This window comes from Letharia columbiana (genome assembly GCF_014066305.1).
Source record: "Letharia columbiana isolate WasteWater2 chromosome Unknown Sc0000012_s0, whole genome shotgun sequence".
In the NCBI taxonomy this organism is placed as follows: Eukaryota; Fungi; Ascomycota; class Lecanoromycetes; order Lecanorales; family Parmeliaceae; genus Letharia; species Letharia columbiana.
The window spans coordinates 712,470-731,680 of NW_023501050.1; the positions used below are offsets into that span (position 1 = coordinate 712,470).

Sequence of the window (19,211 nt, forward strand, 5' to 3'; positions counted from 1 at the left end):
ATATACTGGCGAACCTGCGTTTCCCGGCCGGGTTCATTCTGAGGCTGGGCTTGCGTCCTGATGTTAACATTCATCATTTTGTCATTGAACTTAGGCATGAGTCTGATGATTGGCTTTAAGTGACGTTAAGTGACGTTTGAGATTCACAGAAATACCAGTCGCCAGTCGACGCTGTACTCTCTCTGGATCTGGGCCTTCACATGTTGGCTCGACGTATGCAAGGAACGGAAGTAGTCCGGGGCAGTGGCGATTCCAGCTATCGGATGATGTTCAGAGCTTGTGCGAGTAGTGCAAATGATCTAAATTAAATGACAATCCAGTCCAACACTATATTGACTGTCCAGCAATATGCGTGTTTGCCCAGACAGCGAAAAACCGAACGAAGTCTAGACCTATGTCTCCTTCCCTTGTCCAAGTACCTGCCACCTCGTATTTAGGGCTAGACCTTTGAGTTTAGGTTTCGTGACAGTACTCGGGGACACGAGCCAGACAAGAACGCCGCTCAGGCGCCAGCTGCATCATGTTCTCGTCATAAGCACCCTACTCTCCACGCATCGAGGATCATCCCACAGCTATACAATCTGAACAGGGTCACCACATGGGTCTACCCTCTTTATCATGCACAATCTTTCCAACGACATGTCCACAGTGGCGCTACTAGTATGAGTTCGCTAGCCTCAAATACAGTCTAGGGAGCTTGGGATTCCTTTGGGGCGGCCCATCGTAGTGTGGAAACTCATATAATTCTGCGAAAAGCGGATTCGATTGCTTGAACAGCGTTCAGAAACAATTATGCAGAAACCGGAGTGGATCGCCGAAATAGTTGGGGTGGTGAAGGATAATATTTGACGCATATAGTTTTATTTGCTGCTCCGCATTTATGTGATAGCATGTTTTGGGGCTGTGTGGGTAGTAGTTTGAGGTGTGCATATCTAGCAAAAAGAGTGGACGTCTAGTTTCCATCCATAATCAGTCCGTGGACAATCATTCCTTTTTAAGCAATATCTGACGCCAAACCATGTGCTTTCAACAGTCCGTTCGGTACAACTCCACCAGCAGCAATTCGGAACGTTTGATCAAGCATGGAATTTCCTTCCAGGGACAACAGGTCTTTCGCGTGAGGAAATGGGAGCGTTGTTTGACGATAACGTGGTGACTCACGTGACCGCCGACGGCCACGGTCTGGTCGAAGTTGACGCCATGGCTGAGTTCAAGGGAGCAGGGTTCGCGACTGGGGTGGAGCATGCAGGCGGTTACGGCGATGAGAAGGTCGGGACTCATCGGGCCGCAGAGCTGAATAACTCGAATTAGTCTGATCTGTGATCAGATCAGATATGATGGCGGAGGGTTTCTGGGTTTCAATGCAAACATTTCCTGCGGGTCACTGCTGCCGTTCAAGCTCCCCATGTATTCAATCTATGATGAGGTTTCGACAATGCTTATGGAAACATGAAAGAAGAGGACCCTTGCACTGGATTAACCTATGGGGAGCATTGACTGGAGTTCTGGCAGATCATCTTCATACTTCACGATGAATCATTCTCGCTCATCACGTGAGCATTGCCCCCATCTTCCGACTCGTCCGTCGTCGCAACACCAACTTCGTCTTCTTTGGGCTTCTTACCCTCCCGCACCTCCTCCAAAGCGGGCACAAGCGCCACACCACTCCCAAAAAGCCTATCCAACCTCGTCGCGCGATCCCAAACCCTCCTTCCCTCCCCGTCCCCCTTCTTCCTAAAATACATGATCCGATGCTGCGGGATCCACTCCTCGTCAGTCACATCGGCCACTCCCCCTTTCCACGCCGCGACGTCCATTTCCATCATCTCGGGCGCGTGGCGGTCAATATAGCCGACGACGAAATCGGACTCGTGGAGCGAGGGGTCGTGCCGGATGCGGGAGAGAACGTCTTTGGCGGGTCGCAGCGAGGGTTTGGAGTTCTGGTTGCGATGTGCGGCTTTGCGAGCCTTCTTCGCTCGTGATCGGGAAGTTGTGGGTTTGCGGGATGGGGATGGTGAAGAGTCGGAGGAGGGAGAGTCACTGTCGTTGGCGGAGGCGTGTTCGGCCGCAGATGGATGTAGAGGGATCATGTCTTCGCTGGCTTCGAGGGATGAGGGTGGGTGCATGCTGAATAAGGAAAAATCTGGATCTTCCAAAGCATGTGAAGTCTTCGTAGGAGCCATGGCTTTGCACGAAGTGGAGATGTGTTGCTTGGTAAGAAGGAGAAGTATTGACAAAGCAGGTGGATCCGGCAAAGCCAGTCTTATTGCTGGATAATCTTTGATAGTAACTTGAACTCTAGTCTATGATAGCGAAAGACCATGGTACATATATAAGCTGCAATCTGACTCTGCTGAGCCCAGTTGGATTGAGTCATCCAGTGGCTATGACGGTACCAAGCTTACACAAATGGAAAGAACGCCTGATAGATGACTCACAGACATAGTGAGACTTCTTCAATACTTAGCTCAACAAGAATTGACACTGTGATTTTGCAGGCAGTCTTTAAGTTGTCCAGAGTTTTGTACTAGTACTAGTACAATCGATCTTCAATGGTGGTCAAGTAGAGAAGAGCCAAGGCGCGCTAAATTGGCAAATCCGAACATTTACCGGCGGCCATGTGTCTCGAGCCGACACCTCACATTTTACACCCTCGTTTCTTTTCTCTGTGAATCCACTGCTACCTAATCTGCAAGGCTCGTTAGTGAGGTGCGAGGCTGAGTCCTTAAGGCCGGAACCAGCGCTGTTCTAATCTCCACCATGTCTGCCCACCACTACGACAGAGAGCCCGCCTACAACGACCGCAGACTCTCTGGTACTCAATATCACGGGGATCGAAATGGCAGAATGTATGAAGACCAGTACTATAGGTCACGATCAAGAGACCGATACCGAAGGAGTCGATCACCTCGCGCACGATACTCATCTCCTCCGCATGGTAAACCATAAATAAGGACACTTACATCGCTCAACCTGCGCGTCTGCTAATATTACGTTTGGGAAGATCGGAACAAGTCTTCACATAGTGGGGATGAATTCGCAATCAAGGGTGCTTCCACTCGCCGAGAGAGGGACGTAGCGATTCCACGACCAGACAACAGAGGATACGAGGACTACCAGCGAGGCCGATCTCCATCACCCCAAGGAAGAGAAAGAGCGCCATATCGAGACAGGGACCACGAAAGCTACAGATCGCCCAGCTATGACAACCGCAGCCGCAGTCGGATGCGAAGCCGTAATCAAAGCCGCAGCCGCAGCCAGAGCAGGGATCGATCACCATACTATGGAGGCCCACCCAGTAGGGAAGTGATGTTGGAAGGGCTTTTGCTGGATATGGTAGAGGAAGACGTTGGCCACCCCATCCACCATACGCTCAATACACCAATATGAACACCAAAGCCTAAGTGTGATTGAAAATTGCATTCGGACTCTGGCTAAGACGTGGCATATTCCAAATCTCACAGATCTCGAAAGAGTTGAAGCAATACCACCATGTTGAGAGACTCGAAGACGTACGAGTTATTCGAGACCGACAGACGAGTACGATCTTCCCCTCAACGATACGTGTCGGGAGGCATGCTGAATTGATCTCAGAGGCGTCCCGAGGCTTTGGCTTCATAAGGTTCCCGGCTCTTGAAGATTCAAAGGCTTTCGTGGAGCGCAACTACCCAATGATCTACCTTTTTGGTAATGGTTCATCAGATAATAACGATCAAGCAGCCAAAGTCCGAATAGCATACAGCCGTGAGCGGGATGATCGGAGCCGCGGCGAGAAGGCGGAAGGAGAATGGATCTGCAAGATTGTGAGACATCCTCAAGCCAGGCAAACTTATGGCACCACTAAGAGCTCTAGTGCACATTTGTCAATTTTCCGGGCCGTACGAAATGTCACAGGTGTCAGACACCGCAGATCGGTGCGTGTAAAAACACCGGAGAGCTAGAGATTTTGTTAATAAATATAGATATGGCTACGTTCAACCAAGCAGCAGCAGCAAAACCTCAATACATGAACAGTGGAGACAGCGATGCTTCACCGAATGGCACACCCTCGCAATTCCTTCTCATCCGGAACCTAGAACCTACAGTGACGGAAGATCTCCTCGCGAAAGGCGTGACCAAACTATACAAGCCAGGCAGACGCTCATCACCGCCTGCCGCTACGGCATCGAAGAAGAACAATGCCAAAGTCGCATCGACTACTGGCGACGCAAATCTCGGTGCTAAGGAGGGAAGCCTTAGAAGGATACTACTCGTCCGGGATAGGCGGAACAACGAAAGCTGGCGCTATGGGTTTGCTGAGTTTGCTACGATTGAGGTGATAGTACAGATTCTGGATAATTATCGCCACTGACAAGATTACGATAGGATGCACAAGCCGCCCTGACTCGCTATAAATCGTTCGAAAAGTTCACAATTTCCTCGAAGCCTGTCACTGCTGATTATGTACATGCTGGTGTATTCATTCCTATCTTCAATACATCCAAAGAGACAGAGCGCTTTACATTCAGTCCACTGGGGAACACAGCTACCAAGCTCGCTTACTGGGATGAAGACGCTTGGGCCAGTGAACTTGCTGTATCCACCGGCTCGCCTAAATTGGGTTCAGCAGCGGGTGAAGGTCAATTTCGATCTGCTGCCGACCAAGCAGCGGCAGCGGCTGAGAACGAAGGTCTTTTGAGGCCTGGAAATGAGGCCGACACTAGGATGAAGAAGAGGAAAGCAGAGGCCAACGCTACAGCCAAACAGAAAAAGGTACTTCGAAATTCGGAATTTAATAAGCAGCGTCGACTAATATGTTTAAGACTGCACCTGCGCATCTGCAATTCTGGAGTAACCGCCATGCAGAGCTTCATGGCGTGAAACCGGATATATCCACGGAGAATGGGCACGAAAGTAAAGAAATGTCAGAGGTGAAGGAAGAGGTGAAGGAAACAAACGCTTTTCCGCAAACCTACGCCAACTTGGCCAAGAAATGCTGCTACCTATGCTCCCGCCAATTTAAGACCGAAGCTGAGGTAAACCAGCATGAGCGTGTCAGCGATCTTCACCAAAGTAAACTCAAGAACGCAGACCTGGTAGCAAAGGCTCAGAGCAAGATGGTCAAAGCAGGCATTCCATTGACAGCGGTTTCTGAAGACTCTTCAGAGTACCGTGATCGAGCTAGGGAAAGACGTGCTGCTTTCGGCGCTGGCAAGAAAATCTCACTTCCGCTTAAAAAATCAGCAACTCAACCAGACGAAGAGACAAAAGACGAGCCGGCTCCAGCGCCATCGAGGGGCGCTTCCTTGCTAGGAAAGATGGGTTGGTCTGCGGGTGAAGGTCTTGGAGCTCAGGGGACAGGGATGACGGCACCGATAGCTACTGATATGTATGTGCAAGGAGTTGGTTTGGGGGCTCAAGGGGGGAAAATCGGCGATGCGTCTGAGGAGGCAGAGAGGAATACAAAAGGAGGTTACGGGGACTTCTTGGAGAGGACGAAGGATAAGGCGAAGGAGAGGTTTGAGAGGATGGCTTGATGTAGGTCATGGGAAAAGTGATTTGCTTATCCGGCTTTATTGCTACAATCTGATGGTAATGAAGATAGAGGACCAATAATTCCTTGTTGATACTCTCTCAAGTGCCCAGAATCATGATCGGTAGCGCAAGGAATGGCTAATCCTGGTCTGAGCTGAAGCTTCGGTTGTGCTCGAATACGGCCCGAAAGATTCGTGCCTCCTAATAGTTGATCAACAGGCTTCGGTATCCTGCTGACTGGTTCCTCCCGGTGTGGCTACTTATGCGCCGGAGAAGGAAACAGTATCACCCAAGAATGGACCAAGAGCCGCCATGAGTGAAGAAATCAAATGGACAACTTCGCCTAAGCACATCGAAGATACAGATATAAACCCAAGACAAGAAAGAACCATTCCATTGCGCATTGAAAGATGCTTTTGAAAAACGCTGACCACAAGCAAAATCTATCCTAACACTGGCACCTCCCCAATGCCAAGCGTGCCAGGCAGCTGCTCAACAGTCCTGCCACGAGTGTCAAATGCATCAGTCTGCACGTTTACCATTCTCTCTCTCTCTCACGGAGTTCCATCCCCCCTGCCCTGCTGGAACGATGTTGGCGTGTGAATCAGCAGCAAAAACTGCATTACTGCAAATATCCGCACCGTGTCAAAGACATACGGAAATTACTTCGTGGCTGTTGATATATCCTTCATATTTCTGGAAGTATTGCACGACTCTCACAAGATATCGCACAAGAATCAGCGCGCTTGCGGCATCTAGACCGCGCATATGTTTCCGCTACGGCAGAGATGACCGAGGTTGCTGCGTCGGCTGGCGTAGAACTCTGGTGTGGAACGCTGTCGTCACGATGATGAAGAGGTTGGAGATGGCGACGTGTAGGAAGAGAAGGATCTGGCCCGTGTGCTGTCACTTTTTCCGTCTCCCCGGCTTGCTGTCCTGCGCCGGCCGCGTGGGACTCGGATGATATGCCGTCTGGATTCACGAAGACCTTGGTGAGGTTGTTGACGTTGATGAGGGAGTGGCGTGCTGCGTTTAAGAGACGTATGGTGCTGCCGAGTATCGTGTAGATGGGTGCCGGCGAAAAGAGCTGGGGCCACAAGAGCGAGTATGGGAGAGATGACATTGGGACCGAGGGATTGGATGTGGAGATAGGAAACGGAGCGATCGGGGTAGGCTATGGGTTCGACTGAGAGGGGGGGATCACTTGGAAAAGGAGAGAAAGGACGAACACTTTTCGATGTGTCCAAACTACACATGCTCTTTCGCTGCACACACTCCACACATTGATTCCTGTTCCAGAACTTGTCCTGCTCAACAGTGATGCACCACAAGCGAGCCCGTTGACACTCTTTACATCCAGATTTTCTTTCCAATTCATGGATGACTGCCATTTGGCCGCTAAGTGGAAACTCTCTGCGAGCATAACCCGCAAGCACCCTGTGCGCGGGTAACGGTTTACCATCCTTGTCAGGGCTATCTCTTGCGGCCTGGTCGAGGATAGCTTTGCGTGCAGCCCGTTCTTCACGCTTGGTACGTGTCGCGGAAGGAGAGTGATGCTTGCAGGAACAGGGCCGTTCCGAACGTAAACAGGGAAACCAGCCATTGTCTATGCCAGCTTTAGCAAGACTTTCCACAGCCTTGACCGCAGACCGAACATTCTGATCAATCTCTATCGCGGTAGGTGAATTCCCTATAATTGATTCTAAATACTGGGCACCTTGCACAAGGGAAGAAAGGCTCTCCGGATCAAGACTCGAGTCCCCCGATGTCTTGGAGCCAATTCTAGCTGCAGCTGGATCCTCGAAAGTCGTTTCAAACTGCGTCAAGGATCGCTGTTCCCCATGTTGGCTATGATGATCTGCTGGAGGGCCGAAGGGAGGAACGGTGTTACATCGGCCAGGGCGAGATTGGCTCGGACTATCCGGCTTTGTGATCCGAGAATCCTTGACCATAGAAAGAACCCTAGACGGAGGAAGTGACTGAGAACGATGGTTCGTAAGACCCATATCAGGAGATCATAGATTGAAGTGATGTGGATACGAAGGTGGAAAGCAGTTTGAAGACGCGTTGTGGTTTGAACACGCGAGGGACATTAGAAAGTAAATAAGGTGGTAAGTAGGCACCCTCGCCAAATGAAGCATCTGCACCTCCACATCCGTGCTCAAACAGCAGTCAAAGATTGGTTGTTGGCACGCATGATTGCAAACAAAAGCGAAACGGGATAATGATGAATTAATAGTAACAAATACGTCTGCATTCATCATATGATATGGGCATGTACCTCACAGACAAAACGTAAGATACAAATATGTGGAACCACAAGGGACAACGAAAAGCGAGCATTCACCCTCGCCGCATCAAACACTTGAACTTCAATAATATCAGTGCTCCGATAGCAATAAAGTAGCAGCCGAACATTGCTCATCGGCACGCCTAATGCAAATTGAAGCAGAGCAGGGCCGGCACCCTGATTAGCTTTATCAAGAGCATCCATCACGTGTCCGCAGTGTTCTCCGCATTTGCCTGTTATAGTTTCTCCTCTTACTCCTTAATGCAGTGGGGATGACGGGCTAAGTTGCAGTGGTGTTCTCCGCTTGCTAAGTGATGATTTGATGTGGAATCGTGGAGAGCATATGACGTGGGATCTTGGAGAGCTGAGCCGTGTTCTTGGTGCTGGGGGCCTTGTTGCCGCTTGGTTTCTCCGCAGTGTTCTCCGTATTTGCCTGTTGTAGTTCCTCCTCTTACTCCTTCTCTTGTAGAGTATCAGACTGAGTGGCTAGCTGAGTGGCTGACTGAGTGGATGACTGATATGACGTGGGATCTTGGAGAGCTGAGCCGTGTTCTTGATGATGGTGGCCTTGTTGCCGCTTGGTTTCTCCGCAGTGTTCTCCGCATTTGCCTATTGTAGTTCCTCCTCTTACTCCTTCTCTTATAGAGTATCAGACTGAGTAGCTAGCTGAGTGGCTGACTGAGTGGATGACTGAGTGACTGACTGACGATCTAATTGAGTGGATTACTGAGCTGATAGGGTAGGTAGTGTTGACTAAGCGGCTGGTCGAGTAGTATATAGGGGAGGATGATGGCTGTAAATCCGTTCGGGCTCTTTTTGAGGGCCTTTCAACGCGTTTATGAGCAGTAGTAGGTAGCTGTTGAGCTCGCTTGCGGCCTTGATTGGTAGTAGTAGAGGCGTCAGTAAGGGGTTCAAAAGACGGGCGGAAGGGATACGTGCCTTAGATACTTAGTAATATTTGGGCGAGGGGTATCGAGGGCGAATTTATTCATAATTGGTGGATTGGTAGAATTGTAGAAGAAGAATGGTTACATAAACAGGTGGAAGGATTATTAAGTTATCCGAACCCGGACGCGTCTGATGTGACTACCATGACTATCATATTTGAATATTTATTTAATCCACCAATAGTAGGCTAAACTTCATTATTTTTACAGCGTTAGAAAGCGTATACTGAGCTCTATAATTTACGAAATTATAAAGAAATAGTATCCGTAGGAAGCTGGTTATTTTAGAGTGTAAGACTTCTATATATAAATTTTTGATAAGAAAGCTCGAAAGGGCTAGCGGGCTAACTTAGTTAGTCTAGCCAAAACGCGTAATAACTCTAAATCTATAATTGGCTATATATATAAATTCAAGGTTTTTAAGCTTAGCTCTATCTTATTCTATTATATATACTAATATTAATATATATATCTATTCGAGTCTAGCGCTTCTTAATAGAGCTTTTCTTATTTCTTATTACTATCTATAGTATAGATCTTCTTATTATTAAAATTCTCGTTATTTATTATTATAGACTTAGTCTAGTATAATTCTAATGAGATTAATTCTTTAACTCGATTTCTTTTAATTTTCTAAACTCTATATTCGAGATTATTTTATTCTAGAGAAAAAAAATTTAAATTAGTAATAATTTTTGAATTTTTTTTTAAAATTCTAAAAATCGAGCTAGGATTAAAGAAGTTAGTATTATATCAAAATATCTTCGATTTCTAAGCCGCGGAAGCCCCGCGACCATCGGGCCTAGAGGCCTTAGTACGGGGTACCCGAGCCCTAGACGTACCCTACGGCCCCCCTATACGACCTCCATAAATCTCGATAGCGAGATGGCGACCCTCTAGTATATTATACTTCGTTATATATAATTTAGAATATAAGTAACTTCTTAGTACGATAAATATCTTTTAGATAAAAGTAATTTAAGTATATCTATTTAACAAAGCTAGATTTATAGATTTAGAATAATTATAGAAATTATACAGAGGTCTGCACCGAAAGTCCTGTACCCGCACTAGTGCAGCCCTAACCCTACTTTCGGAAAGCGGCCCTATAGAGGGAAAGCCTAGAAATATCTTCTCACAGCGCATAGATGGGACTTTAGGTACTTCTTTTGGCTTGATAGAGGCATTAAGCCCCGAAACCTGGCTAGGGCTAGGTGCGATTCCGAAGAACTCCAGACGCATTGTCCAGGTAGCCCTTTAGGTGGGGCGTTATCCGAAGTCTGAGCGCAAGAGTCTTGGCGGGTCAGGGGGGTGCAGGACTTTCGGTGCAGACCTCTGTATAGAAAAGTTAATAAAATATAAAAGTCAACTAATAAAATTAATATTAAAAGAGATAGTTTTTTTAAAAACTAAGAGTATAAATATCTAACTTTATTTAGATAGGATCGGAATATTAAAAGTAGTAAAGAATCTTGTGGCATAGAGTTCAAAAATGGAGGTTGAGGGTGCGTAAAATGGCTGTGACCGATCCGATTCTAGCGTGTCGTAACAGGTACTTAATCTTGGCGCTGCGACATAGATGGTCGTCTCACGGCCTCGGATCTGAGCTCGGATCTCAACCACATGCGAGGTATGGAATCACACCAGACTTCCGTACGCAAAAGACGCAATCGCGAGCATCACAATTCTAGAAACGGCTGTCTTCAATGCAAAGCACGCAAGGTCAAGGTCGGTGTCCTTTACCCTTCGGAAAATGGCGCCTGCTCACCCTCGGTGTTACAGTGCGACGAAGAAAAACCCAAGTGCCGAAGCTGCACTCGGAGAGCTACACCCTGTACATACACCAACAACATTGGCTTAAATCATCTCGCGCGAGCGGCGCAGGTATCTTCGCCATACAACAAGCCCGAGCCAAGCTCCACCTTCGCACCCGTACCATACAACCATGGTGATTTCATATCCAATGGGAACAATCTTCTCCAGGCGGACGGCTCATTGTAAGTGCCATCCCCCTCACCCTTGGCCCTCAACATGGCCCATCTAGAGCTTCTGCATCATTTCATAGCAGTCACATCCGAGGCTCTTGGGGTGGAGACTATCTCACTTCAAGTTTGGAAGATGACAATCCCTCAGATCGCCCTTGGCCATGATTTCCTCATGCACAGCATTTTGGCAGTCGCGGCCCTGCATATAGCCCATCTCCGGCCGGAGCAGCGAAGACCATACTGGGAACGAGCGGCTATGCATCAGGATCGAGCACTGGAGCTACAACAGGAGGCTATGGCAAATGCGAGTCGAGATAATGCCGATGCGTTGTTTTCGTTCTCTTTGCTAGTCATCTACTTTGCTTTCGCATCACCCAAAACCTCAGATAGCCAAGAGTCGGAGGAGCCACTTGCAGGCGCTGTTCAATGCATCAGCATAATACGTGGGATTCGATATGTCGTACCGCCTATTCAGCAGTGGGTAGAAGAGGGGCCCTTGGCACAACTGCTATCCTTCCATCCCGGCAATATGAAAAGCAACCACTCTTTCAACGATCCCGACACCGATCGCTATTTCCAAAGATTCCTTGTGCTATGCTCTACAAACTCCGACTTGAACAAGACACACGAGTTTGAAGACATAGAACAATACGCCGCCGCGGCCAGTACCCTCCGAGCGTCTTTCCTCAAAGCCGAATCAATTGCGGACGGCGCGCTGAAGACCCCACCCATTTGGCACTGGGCCTGCCGTTTGGCTCCGGAATTTCTTCAAAGACTGGGAAAGTTGCATCCGATACCCTTGGTGCTGGTTGCCCATTGGTGCGTCATACTGGCGCAAATCCGACAGTACTGGTGGATTCAGGGGTGGGTGGATCATACCATGGGACAGATACATGAGTGTTTACCTCGGGAATACCACGAATGGCTTGAGTGGCCAACGAAAAAGATTCAAGAACAGCGAGAGAACTGGACCCGGGGAATAGATGGGATTGGAAGCTCTTGACGAATGATCACCGACGTTTTTAATGAGCACGCATCTTGTAGTTCTGGCTCTTACATCTCACGAGCAGGATGTATAAGATTCATGGCTTACGCCAGCATTCCTCCATCGATGGTGTATACGGAGCCGGTTACTGATGAAGTTCGCTAGTCAGCAGGGATCCATTCTAAACAGGAACGGAAGTCTTGAAAAATGTGCCCGGGGTATGAGAGTCACTGATACATGTTTCGTATTTCCCGAAGACGCTCAAGCCTGGATTTCGGGTCTGGAGAAGACCTACTGTACTTAGCCCCGTCACTCAATAGGAATGCCCGAACACTGGCGGCCTCCTCTGGCTGGCCTATCCTGGAGAGCGGCACCCGATTGAACATTTCCAACTTTGCAGATTCCACTCCACCCAAGCCTGCCACCATCGGCGTATTGAATATACCTCTGTACTTGTGGCAGCTGGTCTGGAATCGTTGGTGAAACAGTCCAACAAACGGAACAATGGCTTCGGCTGAGCCACGAGAGGGTCGAAAAGTGCCATTCCAAGCATTGACAACCACGTGAAAGAGAGTAGACCTACGGCGCAACACAGTTGACCCGGATTCCTCTCCCTCCCACCTCACCGGCCGCACTCTGACTCAACCCAATGACTGCATGCTTAGTCGCCGAGTACGGGCTATTTTTCGGATGCCCCTCTAACCCTGTCGTACTCGGCGCGTTTACCACGGCGTCTCCGTCATTCAGCACCCTCAACTGCGCCCTCATACAATAAAACAGTCCCGTGAAATTTGTCCTCGTGACAAACTCCCACTCATTGCTCAATTGTACAAGAATATGAACACCGAAGTTCTTGCCCAACACCCCAGCGATATTAGCTGCGCCGTCTAAGCGTCCAAAGTGCGAGATCGTCTTCTCGATCCAGGAGTCCACCTGCGACGATTCGCGAATGTCAACGGCGGTGGCTAGGATGTTAGGCTTTGGGGAGGAGGTGGATGTGAATGAGGATTCGATTTCCTTTCGAGTTTAGGTCAAGGCGTCTTCCCGGTAGTCGGCAAGGGAAAGACTGGCGCCGCGGGCGAAAAGAGCTTTGGCTGTTGCAAGGCCCATGCCCGAGGCAGAGCCAGTAACGGAGATGACTTTGCCGGCGAGCGAAATCATTGTGCTAGTGGGATTCGTGGGAAGGTGCGTTGCAATGGGTTCTGGGGATCCTGAAGACTGAATCATAAACAGTGCTTGAAGCTTGTGAATTTTGGCGGACGTGGAGTGGGCTGGATCGCTTTGACTCAGTTTACCCGGACTGCTTCGACTAATTCGGACAATTAGGGAACTATACGCGAAAGCACGTGACTTCGCACTCTCAAGATGTCTCTCTCTCTGTCTGACACGCATGAAAGGCATGAAGACAGTCGTGGCAGATTATGCAAAATGCCATGCATTGTGCTTGTATCCTCAAAACATCTTGTATCTGCATTACCTGAATAGGAATTCTCGCATCAACATTCCGAATCACGGAGAGACTTTGTGCAGGCCAGTAATCAGCGATCGAACTATCCGCGTGAGTCGGACCAAGACTGCAAACACATACAGAGAGTAAGGTAGAAAGACTTATAGAGAAACGACTTCGTTGAAACTCGTCCTGAAATATTCAAATTGTCTCTCATCTTACGCGGCACACCTAGTGGAGGGTCCAATTGCGTAACAGCTCTTGCAATTTTCCTATTCCTGGTGAGCTGAAAATATGCACGATGATGAGACGCCCGCTGGGGGGCCGTACGGCGAGAGGCTATTGCCACAGGTTATCGATGCCTAAGCCAGAATTGACCCAGAAAGGATCTATGCATTGGTACCTCATTCCGCAGATGTAACCCAAGGGTTCCGCAAGATCACAATGAAGGAGCCAGCCAGCGCTGTCAATCGCCTCGCTTGGTGGATAGATCGTGAGATTGGGCACTCGGAGGATTTCGAGACATTGGCTTATATGGGTGCTACGGACATTCGTTTTGGCACTTTCTTCTTTGCTGCGATCAAGTGCGATTACAAGTTCTTGGTGCCTTCAGCAAGAAATTCGGTATCTGGCAACGTTTCTCTCCTGAGGGCATGCTATTGCACCAAAGTTTTTGTTACGGCGGATATGGCCAAGAAATTTCCCGACTTGGAGAAGAACATACCTGACTTGCGGAACTTCTTTCTTGTGTCGCTCGATGACCTGTTGACCGGAACATCAGCACACGACCCCTACGACAAAACACATGCGGAAGGTGTTAAAGATCCAGTCCTCATCTGCCATACGTCCGGTTCCACAGGTGCGCCCAAGCCGATTATACTTCCTAATGGAGCATTCAACGTTATCGACAACCAGCACAGGCTCTCAAAGCTGGAGGGCCGGAAGAACATGGACTATTCCTTGTTTGATCTACAAGGAAAAGGGTTCATAAACACGTTTCCGGGCTTCCATGTTGGTGGAATTGTTGCCATGACCGCACTTCCAATCTGGTACGATTCTCTTGTCGTAATGGTGCCTTCGAATAGGCCCGCAAATGGAGAGATAATGGGTCAGATCATGTCTCAAATGCCGATTCGTGGGGTTTTCAAAACCCCAACAGTGCTCGAAGAACTACTGGACACACCTGAAGGCCTTAAGCAGATTCTCCAGACGGACTTTGTCATGGAGACCTCTAGCCCCTCTCGCGGGCGACCGTATTAGCGAGGTAACCAGTCTCACTTCTGCTATTGGCTCGACCGAGGCTGGTATTATCCCGGCGTGGGTTCCGACCAAGGAGAACTGGAGTTACTTTGAGCGGCATCCGGACTACGAAGTTGATATGGTACATGTGGTATCTAATGAATTGACGGTACCGAACCCGTCGAGGCTCGCGTGGATTCATACGTGCTATCACACTTTCCCCGAAGTCGAAGGATGGCGGACCAATGACCATTACAGACGCCACCCGACACATTCAAATCTTTTTACATTCCGAGGCCGAGGTGACGACGTGCTAGTGCTGTCCAACAGGGAGAAGTTCCAACCCGTCATCACGGAGAGCATAATCCAAGGTCATCCGAGTATAGAAGGAGCACTTGTCGTAGGGACTGGTCGGTTTCAGCCTGCCCTCGTTATCGAACCAAAAGTGCATCCAGCGGATGCAGAGGCGTTCATTGAAGAGATCTGGCCGATCGTGCAAAGAGCCAACCAGGAAGCCGCAGCCCACGGTAAGATTTTCAGAGGCAAAATCATATTGACAACGCCTGATAAGCCATTTATCAGAGCTGGAAAGGGCAGCGTCACCCGGCCCAAGTCCACAGCTTTGTACGCTGATGAGATCGAGGCGTTGTTTAGTGACTCGGTCGGGGATAAGGAGCTCGGAGTTCTGTCGCCGGAACAGGTGCAAGATACGGCAGCTCTCAAGGCGTCACTGGGTGCTTACGTTCGCTCGATCCTGCCGGATTTGCCAGAAGGCGCGGATGGCGACAAAGACGACCTTTTTGCTCACGGGCTTGATTCTGTCCAGACTATCGAGCTTGCTAGTGGATTGCGCGCTATGTTGCATCCGCATCTGAACCCGTCGGATCTGAGCACGGTAGCGGCGAAGGCGATTTACACAATTTCAACTGTTGATAGTCTTGCAGAGTACATCAAGGGCCTACTGGGGATGACGACTGGTACTGGTGGTGACGTGGCGATGAAGCGAGCAGCTCGCATGAGCGCCATGCTGGACAAGTATAGCACAGGTCTCCCAAAGGCGAAGAATAGTGCTATGCAAACGAAAGGTGCTGCTCATACGAATGGGATCTCGCGCGCCAACGGTGTCGCTCACATAAATGGTACAAGCCCTATGCTCTGCGTCGTCTTGACGGGCTCCACCGGCTCGCTAGGGACCCAGCTGCTGCAACCTCTTATAATTGACCCTCAAGTCTCAAAGGTGGTCTGTCTGAATTGTGCGGACAATGCTCTGCAGCGGACACAGGACGCATTCGCTCAAAGGACCGTGAAGGTTGACCTTTCCAAGGCCGAGTTCCACAAAGCGCAATTTGCGGATGTGAGTTTCGGTCTATCTACTGAGGCTTATGACACGCTGAGGGATGAGGGGGACGTTGTTATTCATAATGCTTGGACAATCAATTCCAATCAATCGCTCGAGTCTTTTGAAGGTACGTACTCAGAGAAAAAACTCCCCACTGCTGCCAAAACTTGAATCACGAAACATGCTTTGGCCGAAAGTGACTCTTGGCTCTCCCTGAAGCTATTCGTGGCCCACACCTTTGTTTCTAGGAAGCAACGCCGACTTAAAACCCCGTATAGATCACATCCGCGGCGCCCGCAACTTCATCGACTTGAACAACTCAATCCCCAGGCGCCCTCGTATCACCTTCGCTCTTCCATCTCTTCCATCGCCAACCATTCCGGCTGCTACCCTAACGCCACTTTTATCCCTGAATAATCACTCACCTCAACCGACTACGCCGTCGCCCTCCCCATGGGGTACGGCGAATCGAAACACGTCGCCAAACGTATGCTAGCCCTCGCCGCCGAAAGGTCCGGCGTCAAAGTCGACATACTCCGTCTCGGACAGGTCGCTGGCCCTATCGCACCGCATGAGGGGTGTTGGAATAGGAACGAATGGTTTCCAAGGTTGATTCAAACAAGCAAGGCATTGGGGTATCTGCCGGATAAGCTGATGGAAGTCGAATGGATCCCTGCAGATGTGTTGGCGAGGATTATTCGAGACCTGGCGCATCAGGATCATGAAGGAATTCAGACGTATAATCTCATCAACCCACACAGCCGCGATTGGAAAACCCTGGTCCCTTTCGTTCAGAGAATGATTGGAGGAGAAGTGGTGCCGTTGAAGGAATGGATTGTACGATCGAGGGCGGTCGATGCGGATGACAAAGCAGAGGTGGCGGGGAAGCCTGCGTTGAAGATTCTGGATTGGTTCGGTGATGTCGAGGCGGGTTGTCGGCGGGGGAGGAGGGACGTAAATAGGCTACGGCGGATGGGAGGGAGGCGGGTGAGACGATGAGGGAATTAGGGCCCGTGAGCGACGAATGGATAGGGCATTGGTTGGGGGAGTTGGGCCTCTGAGAAGGTCTAGCATTCATCGTGATGTGTGTCTCATGTTTTTGCAACCTTTGTGTTGTTCTGGATGTTTTGTCTGAATCCACACTGCATCTCCGTCCGGTGCACGCCATCTTGGCCCCAGCATGCGGGTTCCCTTCACTGCGTGCTGCGCCTCGTTGTTACAGGGGATTTTTCGGTCCATGTCACGGTGTTGTATGAATGACGCTATTATTATCACTTCGATCGGGGTGTGAATTTAGAATTCTCACAGAATATCAGATCTGCACATGGGGGACCTGTACTGCGTCTCGTGATTCACGGTAGCTCCGGCAAAGTTTCAAGTGACGGAGTGGGTGGAAAGTGAAGAAACGACAACACCTTTGTGCACCGCACAATGTCTGCGTCACCTTCTATTTCCAGAACCTGCCGGCCAGCTGCGCCTCCACCGCACATGAACATACACGCTCAACATCATCATCACGCACATACTTAATACACCCCACACACAGCACAGCGACATCCTTTTTTTTTTCAAGAAAAACCCCCCGTCAAAACAATCCAGCATGGCGGCCCTGGATCCTACCCTTTTCCTCACCGCGGGCTCCGCCTACCACGCCGCCGTGCAGCTCATTTACAAACTCCCCGGCAAATACCGCCTCGTCCGCCGCACCCACCACACCCACATCGTCCACGGCACCGACCTCGCCTACCGGGACCTCGTCTGCCCCAGCCGCGGGACCGCCGACGTCACCCTCCGCGCCGCCACGGACGGCCAGTACGAAGTCGAGCTGATGCACACCACGGCCATCGACCTCCGCACCTGGGACGGACAAACGGCCACCAAGGTTGAGAAACGCGCGTTCCGGATCACGAACGGTCAGTGGAGCATGTGGGCGGTCCGGACGACGGATGAGGGGGTGGATGTCGTGGCGGGGAAGTTGGCGGATCTCACGCTGAGCGTGGCGGGGGGGCCGGCGGAGGGGGACGTGGTGCAGAAGGCGGCGCTGAACGGGGGACCGTGGCGGGATGGGCAGGGGGTGAATGCTGTGGCTATGTGTGTCTGGGTGGGGAAGCAGCCGTGTTGGCAGCTGATGCATCAGGTGGATCGGCAGGAGCCGGCGGCGAGTGAGGTGTGTAGTGATGAGTTTTGGCCTGTGGTGGAGGATGCGGGGAATGGGTGAGATGATGGACTGTGAGGTTTTGTTAAGAGGGGAAAGAGGGGGGGGGGGCGACTACTTGCAATGCTGAATCATACTAGTCGATGCAAAATTTTGTGTCTTGCAGATCAGTTAATGGAATACGTGCGATGGTATTGGACCGAAGAAGAGCACTCCAAGGAATTGTTCATTTTCACAAGTAAACGACCATTTTGCATCCAGGTGTATCGAGCGAAGAGGCATCAAGGTTCCACAATAGAAGATTTTACTCTTCTTTCCTTCTCTTTTCTCGGCGAGATCAAATGAGAAATCTGATCTAGAGCCTCTCGAAGATTCCTTTGCTAGACTTGTTTGTAGTTACCAATACCTACTCGTCACTCAGCTTTACACCGTCTTGCGATTACCAGCTTCGATAATGGCACAGTCCGACTTGACAGGGCGAGTCTACTTTAATCAAGGACGTGACATCGAAGGTAATCGGCTAGGGTCTATCCATTTCTCCACAATTTTAATTCCGAACCGTTTCCGAGATACCGTGCGGCCTAACAGACAACGGGATCGGTGTTCGACGAAGTTTCCTCTGAGCAACTTCACAAGCCTTTTTTCACCAGTTGAACAAGAGCGGCATGGTAGTTTGGATGATGAGGGGGAGGCGAGATCAGGTGATGAGCGTGATCCGGATGCGAAAACCGCTGAATCGATGAGACGACTCGAATCTCACGCGTGAATTGCACGCTGAGTCGGTATGACCAAGTTTACATGACGGAGATTATATGAAGTAAGACGTAGTATTAACTACTTTATACCTTGAATCCATACCGGCCATCATCTAGGCAGGATTAGAAAGATGGTGCATTACGAGAGAGTAGCTATGTTCAGCATCTTTCTAGCCATGGTACATGCACTCAGGAGGTATTTAGTCAATACCACTAACTGTATGAAACATCAAGGAAAGTATAAGATAGTAAAAGAGAAGGAGGCAAGGAAGGATTTTGAGACAGGAGACAAGATATGTACAAGATACAAGATACAAGATACAAGGCCAGAAAGAAGGTTGGTGGCTGCCACGTTTTCCTCTCGGTTACATATCGTATCGGAAACGCCAATTTAGCGCGCCTAGCCAATTCGAGCTTGGTAAGGTAATACCTTACTCTAAGTGGCTTGCAATTTGACCGAACCCTACGGCACGGTCAGCCAGCTTATTAAAGTACTTTACTTTCTGTTGCTGTATGATTATGTTTTGTGATTACGGTGATATACTGCTACTACTA

At 49.7% G+C, this 19,211-nt stretch overlaps 10 protein-coding genes across 10 annotated transcripts; 7 read left to right on the plus strand and 3 right to left on the minus strand.

The window, feature by feature from the left end:
• Nucleotides 1–1,526: 1,526 nt before the first annotated feature.
• Nucleotides 1,527–2,183, minus strand: HO173_004775 (uncharacterized protein; the record flags this gene model as incomplete). Its single annotated transcript, XM_037306696.1, has 1 exon — nt 1,527–2,183. One exon carries the CDS (start codon nt 2,181–2,183, stop codon nt 1,527–1,529), a length of 657 nt encoding a protein of 218 aa, XP_037166634.1.
• A 577-nt stretch (nt 2,184–2,760) lies between these two features.
• HO173_004776 (uncharacterized protein) lies at nt 2,761–3,390 on the plus strand (the record flags this gene model as incomplete). Its single annotated transcript, XM_037306697.1, has 2 exons — nt 2,761–2,938; nt 3,005–3,390. The coding sequence occupies 2 exons, from the start codon at nt 2,761–2,763 to the stop codon at nt 3,388–3,390; spliced, it is 564 nt and encodes a 187-aa protein (XP_037166635.1).
• A 281-nt stretch (nt 3,391–3,671) lies between these two features.
• HO173_004777 (uncharacterized protein) lies at nt 3,672–5,516 on the plus strand (the record flags this gene model as incomplete). The annotated part of the gene is made up of 5 exons (XM_037306698.1): nt 3,672–3,803; nt 3,854–3,914; nt 3,963–4,315; nt 4,366–4,752; nt 4,803–5,516. 5 exons carry the CDS (start codon nt 3,672–3,674, stop codon nt 5,514–5,516), a joined length of 1,647 nt encoding a protein of 548 aa, XP_037166636.1.
• Nucleotides 5,517–6,356: 840 nt separating this feature from the next.
• On the minus strand, nt 6,357–8,008 carry HO173_004778 (uncharacterized protein; the record flags this gene model as incomplete). The annotated part of the gene is made up of 2 exons (XM_037306699.1): nt 6,357–7,457; nt 7,931–8,008. 2 exons carry the CDS (start codon nt 8,006–8,008, stop codon nt 6,357–6,359), a joined length of 1,179 nt encoding a protein of 392 aa, XP_037166637.1.
• Nucleotides 8,009–10,374: 2,366 nt separating this feature from the next.
• On the plus strand, nt 10,375–10,752 carry HO173_004779 (uncharacterized protein; the record flags this gene model as incomplete). Its single annotated transcript, XM_037306700.1, has 2 exons — nt 10,375–10,479; nt 10,534–10,752. 2 exons carry the CDS (start codon nt 10,375–10,377, stop codon nt 10,750–10,752), a joined length of 324 nt encoding a protein of 107 aa, XP_037166638.1.
• A 30-nt stretch (nt 10,753–10,782) lies between these two features.
• Nucleotides 10,783–11,739, plus strand: HO173_004780 (uncharacterized protein; the record flags this gene model as incomplete). The annotated part of the gene is made up of 1 exon (XM_037306701.1): nt 10,783–11,739. The coding sequence occupies one exon, from the start codon at nt 10,783–10,785 to the stop codon at nt 11,737–11,739; it is 957 nt and encodes a 318-aa protein (XP_037166639.1).
• An 86-nt stretch (nt 11,740–11,825) lies between these two features.
• HO173_004781 (uncharacterized protein) lies at nt 11,826–13,224 on the minus strand (the record flags this gene model as incomplete). Its single annotated transcript, XM_037306702.1, has 5 exons — nt 11,826–11,869; nt 12,017–12,183; nt 12,305–12,686; nt 12,789–13,030; nt 13,199–13,224. The coding sequence occupies 5 exons, from the start codon at nt 13,222–13,224 to the stop codon at nt 11,826–11,828; spliced, it is 861 nt and encodes a 286-aa protein (XP_037166640.1).
• A 388-nt stretch (nt 13,225–13,612) lies between these two features.
• Nucleotides 13,613–14,428, plus strand: HO173_004782 (uncharacterized protein; the record flags this gene model as incomplete). Its single annotated transcript, XM_037306703.1, has 1 exon — nt 13,613–14,428. One exon carries the CDS (start codon nt 13,613–13,615, stop codon nt 14,426–14,428), a length of 816 nt encoding a protein of 271 aa, XP_037166641.1.
• Nucleotides 14,429–14,546: 118 nt separating this feature from the next.
• HO173_004783 (uncharacterized protein) lies at nt 14,547–16,745 on the plus strand (the record flags this gene model as incomplete). Its single annotated transcript, XM_037306704.1, has 3 exons — nt 14,547–15,873; nt 16,025–16,204; nt 16,243–16,745. 3 exons carry the CDS (start codon nt 14,547–14,549, stop codon nt 16,743–16,745), a joined length of 2,010 nt encoding a protein of 669 aa, XP_037166642.1.
• A 601-nt stretch (nt 16,746–17,346) lies between these two features.
• Nucleotides 17,347–17,964, plus strand: HO173_004784 (uncharacterized protein; the record flags this gene model as incomplete). The annotated part of the gene is made up of 1 exon (XM_037306705.1): nt 17,347–17,964. The coding sequence occupies one exon, from the start codon at nt 17,347–17,349 to the stop codon at nt 17,962–17,964; it is 618 nt and encodes a 205-aa protein (XP_037166643.1).
• Nucleotides 17,965–19,211: the final 1,247 nt, after the last annotated feature.